At 48.9% G+C, this 8,541-nt stretch overlaps 1 protein-coding gene across 2 annotated transcripts in view; it reads right to left on the minus strand.

Annotated features, from left to right (window-relative positions):
• LOC105473221 (spen family transcriptional repressor) overlaps positions 1-4,920 on the minus strand; it is a 99,922-nt gene extending 95,002 nt beyond the window's left edge. For both annotated transcript variants that reach the window (XM_024790146.2, XM_011726894.3), the window contains exon 1: positions 4,576-4,920. In XM_024790146.2, coding sequence (XP_024645914.2) covers positions 4,576-4,658 — 83 coding nt within the window. In that variant the 5' untranslated portion in view covers positions 4,659-4,920. The remainder of the gene's footprint in view (positions 1-4,575) is intronic.
• Between the last annotated feature and the right edge of the window lie 3,621 nt (positions 4,921-8,541).

Below are 8,541 nucleotides of genomic sequence, written 5' to 3' on the forward strand. Positions count from 1 at the left end.
GGATTAGTGTTCACAGGATTTAAAATGTCCCATAAATCAAGCCTGAAACCTCTTCATAAGCATATCACACAATACAATCCCAGCAATCACGAGTCTACAACAAAGGTAGTTAGAAAAAGGTGCCCTCTACACAAGCGAAACACTATCATTCTTCCTGGCACTGAGCCCTGTATTTTCCTCCAATCTGCCAGGGGCATTCCTTTTGGAAAATAAAATCCATTTTGCTATTTTTTATTATTTTGTATAATCTGTATAATTTTTCTGTATTATTCTGTATTGCTTTATATAATTATTCTGTGTAATTTTTAATGTTGCTTCAGGATAACTGAAAATTTTGTTTTATTTTTAAAATGTGCAAAAGCCTATCATGAAAATAGATATTGAAAATCAGAATATTCAAAACCAGAGGTGGTTTCACATACGGGATGGGGGTGGTATGGGTGGTATGGCCATAGACAAGAAGTGGTTTCATAGAAACCTTCTGGTCTCAAATGAAGAAGCGATGTAACAATGATACAGGTTACAGTGAGTCAAATGTGTTTAAATCTAAAAATATCCCTAGTAGTCAGGACAAGGAAATTCAATATTTTATATTGTGTCCCAGAGGTAAAGATATCTGAATATACATAAAATGTAGTAACTATTCCATCTATTTAACTCAGGAAAGCCACTGTGATCAAACATTTAAAATCAGCAAAAACAAATTACATTTTTAAATGGGTCTCATTCTCCGCTCCCCAACCCCCAAGACGGAGTCTTGCTCTATCGCCCAGGCTAGAGTGCAGTGGCATAATCTCAGCTCACTGAAACCTCTATCTCCCAGGTTCAAGTGATTCCCCTGCCTCAGCCACCCAAGTAGCCGGGACTACAGGCGCACACTACCATGCCGGGCTAATTTTTTGTATTTTAGTAGAGACCGGGTTTTCCATGTTCACCAGACTGGTCTTGAACTCTCGACTTCATGATTCGCCCACCTCGGCCTCCCAAAGTGCTGGGATAACAGGCGTGAGCCACCGCGCCCAGCCTCTAAAACAGTATTTTTACACGAGGGGCTACCTCACTTCACCTCTGCATAATCTTTAACCTAGTCTCTGAAACTGGAGATGGATGGGAAAAACATAAATTCGCAACATACTTAAAATCTGAAAAGATAAAGATTTTAAATATTTTAAGGGTTTATTCATTTGCTCATTCCAATTCAAGGAGTCGCCTTTGCACACACCTCTCCCTCTCATAACTAAAAGACAGGAATCAATTGTTGTATAACTCCTCCCTTCCCCCTTCAACCCAGCTAACGTACAAAGGAAAGGGCTTTCTCTATTGTGCCCCTGTAATGAATCTTTGTTAACTAAAACCCGATTCAGAAATAGTTCTCATTTAATTTTTTTAAATCAGCAAACTGAAACCTGTAAAAATAACAACAGATTTATTATTATTGCAAGAAAAGAAAAGCCAATTTTTGTAAACGTTCTGATTATGTTTTAAGGATTTGGTCTTTCTTTGGCACTGGGGGGGGAGCCAAATCACCATCCTCCTCTCAATCTACCGTTCATTTAAAAACAACAAAACAACTAATCAGAATGTAAATTTAAAAATAAATTTAAAAAATTTTTAAAGAATTGACTGACCTCTTTTTTCTGTTAAAACGTCTCTAAGCTGTCCCCAAAGCTGTCTGGTTTAATCTTTTTGTAAAATCCAAACACTTACTACAAAAGCCTAATCACTGTTAAGAGAACATTCATCTTGAAAACGTTTTACATAATGTATTCCCAGTGTACACCTCTTAATCCTGTAAAACAGTTATTAATGTAATCAGCTGGGGAAAAGGGTAAAAGTAGGCACTTAAAGTTCAGTTTTAATATAGGTATTGCATGGTTTTTCTCATTCTGATTTCTACAAGACACCGGAAGTGAATACTATTTCATTTTCTTGCAGAGACATCATTCTGGTACAACTACTTTTTTATTCTTTTCACTTATTCAGATTTCATTTTTACTCCCAGTAGCAATCACACATTTTACAAAATATATCCCACAATAGGGATAAAAAGCCTTGAGTTCCTCCAAACAAGGTCCATTTAGCTCCACGGCTGGATCAGCAGGAACATTTCTTGTACATGCAGAAAGATAAACAAGAAACCAGAAATAGACATTACCTGGATGTTGGGGGATGAGGGGAGGAAGTGTGGGAACTGGGAATCCCAGGGTCAGAGGTGGAGATTTTTCTCTGTATACCTTTCACGTGCTTTGAACCCATAAAAATGTACTGTCTATTTAAAGAACTAAATAGATTTGTTTAAAAATGAAAAAAAAAAAAGACCTTTAAAATAAAAGAATTCCAGGGACACATGATCTGCTCAGTTTTAAAATAATCTGCTTTTTATCAGTAGCATCTGCTTTTACTCTGCAATAGGTAAGATACTCCTTTGAATGCAGTCGTGAGCAAAGTGCCAGCTAAGCCGTTTTTAATACAGTAATGTTCTTCCAGACTGCCGCTTTCCAAGGCAGCTCGAATCCTCCGCCCCCTCCTCCCTCTGTGCATTCTGAGATCGGCTCTGCTGATTCCCACATAAAGTGGGTCCTGGCCGCCATTTTAGAAAGTCATTCACACAAGCCAGACCGCAGCACCGTCCACTAAGAACCCTTCCAAAGCTGCCTGGGACGATTTCTTCTTTCTTCTCTGCCCCCTCATCTTGCAGAGGGGCCAAACTCCCCACCATAGGCATGCAATGTCTCTGGAATCTGCATAATGAGAAATGACACGTCTGGGCACATAACACTGAGGAGCGAGCGAATGCTGCAATGCACGTGCTTGCACATCGGTGCATACGAATTTCCCAGGCAGAGACCTACAGAGAAAGTCCGCGGGGGATTAAAGTGAGCACATCTAAGTGGTTTTTCCACTCCAATAATCTGCACCTAAATGATTTTTCCATCAAAACACTGACGATACTGAGGGAGAAGGCAGGAGGTGGGAGGCGGGTAAGGGGTGGAGCAGCGCCAGGAAGAGAAAGTTCCCATCTGCTTCCCAATCCAGCCTGTGGTCTCCCCTTCATCCTAGGGCACAGAGGTGAATTTTTGCTCCCTGCCTCCCCCCGCCCCCGCCTGGTTTCTCAGGCACGACGTAGTAAACACCGGGAGAGTCCCTGGAAGCGCGCACCTCCCCCCGGCCTGCGGAGGACAGCTCCAGCAGGTTATGAATGGCCCCACGATTCCCGGCTCCTTTTCACACGCGGACACGCGCAGACGCGCGCTCCAGCGGCGAGGGTTTAATGCCCCAGTAACAGCAACCACCAACACAATCAATGATCCTCCATTTAAAAGACAGGAGGCTCCGCCGCCGCTGCTTCCATTTCCTTATCCAAGCGGCTCAAGGCGAGCGACGCAATCTATTTTTCCCATGGTGACTCATTAATGAGGACGCTCCATAATTTCCTTCACTCACTACATAGTAAGGGAAATTAAAAGCCAAACTTGAAACCTTCCAGGGTCTTAAATATCGGAATAAACTGTCATTTTCGAATACAATCACAGATTTGCTATGGTCCCTCTGAATTTGCACCAAGTACAAGCCAATCGTCATTTTAATAAGTGTTTTATGCGGAGGCCTATCCGTTACGGTACACAAGCATTTCACAAAGAAAACGCGCTACATGCTACTCAATAAGATGTATCAAGGACAACATTTATTCTTATAATTCACAAAAATATTCAGGGGAGGTTTTTTGTTTTTTTGAAGCTACATCTTCTCATCGTAAAAGGTTTGGAATGTTTTACGGTTTGATTCGGGAATTCAGGGGTGGGGGGCACCAGGGTCTTAGGGCGGCCGGGGAGTGCGACCCGAAGCTACGGGCGCCGGGGCGGGCAACCTCCTGTCAGAGTCCGCGGTCTCCTCCGCCGGAGACCAAGGAGCCCAAACGGGCGCACCAACTTATTTCACACCACTCTCCACTCAGCCTCGCAAAAACGAGAAACGTTTGCCATTCCCAGTGAGTTTCAAGGGTGCAAATCCTCCGGAGAGGTCCTAGGTGGTCTCTCCGGGTCCGTGACGCGCCCACAGTACCTATTGCGACTTCTGTTTTCGCACCGCCTTTCCCTAGGCACGGAACCCTCCCGAAGTCAGACATTGCCGAGCGCCCGCAGAGCGGCTCGGAGTGGCGGCGCCGGACCGGGCTGTCGGGCGGGCTCGGGTCCCGGCTGCTCCGGGCCGGGCACAACGCGCAAGGACGCGACCCCGCCGCCCAGCGCGGCTCCCACCGGCTCCCGGGCCGACGCGAGGGCAGCCCCGGGGCGCCGGCTGCGTGGAGGCCGAGCCTCGGCCACCTCCCTCGTCAGGGACGCGGCCGCCGGGGCCCCGCGGGCTCTTGGAAGGCGGCGCGGCTCGACCGCCCGCACCGCCGACACCCGAGGCCCAACGCCGCGACGCGGGTCGAGCGGCTGACGAGGTCCACAGAGCCCGTGGGTCCGGGCCGGGGTCCTCCTCACCAGCTCCGCGCTCCGGGAGGGGCCGGCAACGGGCCGGGCCGAGAAGCGGCGCCCGAGGAGCAAGCGCGGCCGCGGGCCTCGTGTCACTCACCGTTTGAAATGCTCGATGATCTTCTCTTCCCGCACGTTCTCGGGTAAGTTGCCCACCCAGAGGTGCCTGGTTTCCCGGACCATGCTGGGCGGCGTGCCGGCGACCGCCGCTGCTGGCTCCCCCTCGCCGGCTTCGTACGAGACCGTCAGCGCCGGGAGGCGGGTGCCGGGGCGGCGGCGGCGGCGGCTGCGGCGGTGGCGTCGGCAGCGGCGGCGGCTCCTCCGGCTCCCCCTCGTGCAGAGACCATCCCTCTCCCCCAGGTTCTGACTCTCGGGCCTCGCAGCTCCGCTCTGCCGCCACCACACACCCGAAGCCGACCCTCGCGCTCCGGCGGCGCATGCGCCCGGGCAGCGGCGGGCGGGGGAGCGGAAGGAGGGGCGAGCGGGACACGGGCGGCAGCGACTACGACGGAGCTGGCGCTGTGGCAGCCGGACGCTTCCCACCGGCGCGCGCGGCACGCCTACCGCCGCCGCACCGCCTCCCCCTAGCCGCGGGCGCGCGCGCGTCCTCCCGCCCGCCTTGGCGGAGACGCTGAGTTCCTCCCAGCTGGCGCGCAGGCGCGCCGGCCGGGCGACGAAGTGCGGAACGCCTGGCGGGGAAGGAACGCTCGCGCCCTCGGCCCCATGCGCAGGCGCGCAGCTGCTAGTGGAGTCCCGCCGCCTGGCGGGCTCTACGTCGGGTTCCCGCGCCGGGCAAGGGGCGGCTGGGGAGGCAGGGGCGGTCTTTAGCTCCTCCAGCGGTAACCCCAGGCCCTGGCCTGGTGGAAGATATGAAGAGAAATGCAATTGGTTTCCACAGGGCTACGCGTCAAAGCGGCTGCCAAGGCCTGTCCCCTAGAAGCCAGACCCCTTCGTCCTCCGCTCACCCGGCGGCCAGCTCCCGGCGTTTCCGGACACTTGGATCCCTGCCTGCTTGGGAAAGCGATCATTAAAAGGGTGCCCTTTTCACTGCCCTGCTGAACAGCGACGTCTTCGGAAACGCATCCCATCCAAGAGTCACTGGCTTGTAACATGAAGCAACTTTTTTTTTTTTTTTTTTAAATACGGAGTCTTGCTTTGTTGCCCAGGCTGCTGGAGTGCAGTGGCACGGTCTCGGCTCACTGCAACCTCCGCCTCTCAGGCTCAAGCTATTCTCCTGCCTCATCCTCCCGAGTAGCTGGATTTACAGGCACCCGCAAACACAACTGGCTAATTTTTGTATTTTTATTAGAAACAGGGTTTCACCATGTAGGCCAGACTGGTCTTGAACTCCTGACCTCAGGTGATCTGCCCGCCTCAGCCTCCCAAAATGCTGGGATTATAGGCATGAGCCACTGCACCCGGCCTAAGCAACTTTTTTATATAGGATCTTGCGAAACCGTTAGCAAGATACCCTTGCTGATCGCTATGGTATACAAGGAATAAAACGAAAATGAGACAGTTAGGAATCCAATATTGTTCCCCTCAGAGGGTTTACCATAATTTAATATTCAAACAGATAAAGGAATTAGACCTCTGGCCTTTCCAGGCCTAAGAGCTTTTGAAACCTGCAGTTGAACTTTCTTTTTTTTTCTTTTTTTGAGATGGACTTTCACTCTTGTTACCCAAGCTGGAGTGCAATGGCACTTTCAGCTCGCTGCAACCTCCGCCTCCCGGATTCAAGCGATTCTCCTGTCCCAGCCTTCCGAGTAGTTGGAATTACAAGCGCGCACCACCACACCAGGCTAGTTTTTTGTATTTGTAGTAAAGACAGGGCTTCACCATGTTGGCCAGGCTAGTCTCAAAATCCTGACCTCAGGTGATCCGCCCACCTTGGCCTCCCAAAGTGCTGGGATTACAGGCGTGAGCCACCATGCCCGGCCAGTTGAACTTTTACATAAAGGCCAATTTACAGAAATTAAAGGAAAACCCATAAAATTAATGCAACTATATTGAGAGAAAAATAAAATTGTTTATAATAAATATCCACAGAAATACCAGAGGTGTGCTACTTCAGGTGCAAGCTAGATTTTTTTTTTTTTTTTTTTTTTTTTTTTTGAGATGCAGTCTTGCTCTGTCACCAGGCTGGAGTGAAGTGGTACCATCTCGGCTCACTGCAACCTCCACCTCCCGGGTTCAAGCAATTCTCCTGCCTCAGCCTCCCGAGTAGCTGGGACTACAGGCACGAACCATCATGCCCAGGTAATTCTTTTACTTTTAGTAGAGGCAGGGTTTCACCATGCTGTCCAGGATGGTCTCGATCTGTTGACCTCATGATCTGCCCCCCTCAGCCTTCCAAAGTGCTGGTATTACAGGCATGAGCCACCAACCCGGCCAATTTTAAATACTTGGTCTCATGGATTGTCTCCTTAAATACAAACCAACTTACAAATGACACTATTTGAATTCGAAAATATTGTCACCATAAACAATGGCACTAATATCTCAGGTCACCTATGCATAACTAAATTGTTTCTTTGTAGTCTCAGCTACTAGAAAGGCTAAGGCAGAAGCATCACCTGAGTCCAGGAGTTCCAAGCTCTAGTGCACTATGATAGTGCCTTGAAAAGCCCCAACACTCCAGCCTCAGCTACACAGGAGAAACCCCTCTCTTAAAAAAAGAAAAAAAAAAAGTAAAATTGACTCTTTATATCTGGCCATTTCTGTGTCACAATTATCACATGAGGAAAGTCAGGCTAGCACCCTACGACCTAAACTCATGAACTATTCAGTAGTGTGAATGTGGCTGCAGTTAGTCAAGTGTTGAACTGATACGCATTTTTCTATAAAGCATGAATTTGAATACAAGCACCCATGTTTGAAGCACATTTTAAAATCTGATGTAAATTACTCATTTAAAATCTGATAGACTCTGAATTACCTAAAACTTCTTGGGAAAGACCAGTGTCACCATAAAGAACACAGTCACCATGAAGAACAGTGTCACCTCAATTGTATTAAAAGGTGCAACTGACAAGAGGATTCAGGAAAGTGTCTTGCAATTAGAGAAATAAAGGGCATATCTCACCATGAATGCAGGCTTCTGTTAAAATCATGATTTAAAAAAAAAAAAAAAAAAAGCCAGGTGAGGTGGCTCACACCTGTAATCCCAGCATTTTGGGAGGCTGAGATGGACGGATCACCTGAGGTCAGGAGTTCCAGACCAGCCTAGCCAACATGGTAAAACCCCATCTCTAATAAAAATAAAATAAAATAAAAAATTAAAATAAAAAATTAGCCGGGCGTGGTGGCACGTGCCTGTAATCCCAGCTACTTGGGAGGCTGAGGCAGGAGAATCGCTTGACCCCGGGAGGCGGAGGTTGCAGTGAGCCGAGATCAAGCCATCTCACTCCAGCCTGAGCAACAAGAGCGAAACTGAAAAAGTTTTTTTTTGAGACAGAGTCTCGCTCTGTCACGCAAGCTGGAGCGCAGTGGCACAATCTCAGTTCACTGCAAGCTCCGCCTCCTGGGTTCACGCCATTCTCCTGCCTCAGCCTCCCAAGTAGCTGGGACTACAGGCACCCACCACCACGCCTGGCTAAATTTTTATTTTATTTTTAGTAGAGATGGGGTTTCACCATATTAGCCAGGATGGTTTCGATCTCCTGACCTTGTGATCCGCCCGCCTCGGCCTCCCAAAGTGGTGGGATTACAGGCATGAGCCACCATGCCCAGCCTAAAAAAGCATTTTTTAAAAAACACATTATCAGACTGGGCACAGTGGCTCATGCCTATAATCCCAGCACTTTGGGAGGCCGAGGAGGGTGGATCACCTAAGACCAGGGAATCAAGACCAGCCTGGTCAACATGGTGAAACCCGGCCTCTACTAAAAATACAAAAATTAGTGTGGCGTGGTGGTACTTGCCTGTAATCCCAGTTACTCAGGAGGCCAAGGCAGGACAATCGCTTGAACCTGGAAGGCAGAGGTTACAGTGAGCCAAGATCATGCTACTGCCCTCCAGCCTGGGAGATAGAGTGAGACTCAGTCTCAAAAAAAAAAAAAAAAAA

The sequence above is a fragment of the Macaca nemestrina genome, chromosome 1 (assembly GCF_043159975.1).
Source record: "Macaca nemestrina isolate mMacNem1 chromosome 1, mMacNem.hap1, whole genome shotgun sequence".
In the NCBI taxonomy this organism is placed as follows: Eukaryota; Metazoa; Chordata; class Mammalia; order Primates; family Cercopithecidae; genus Macaca; species Macaca nemestrina.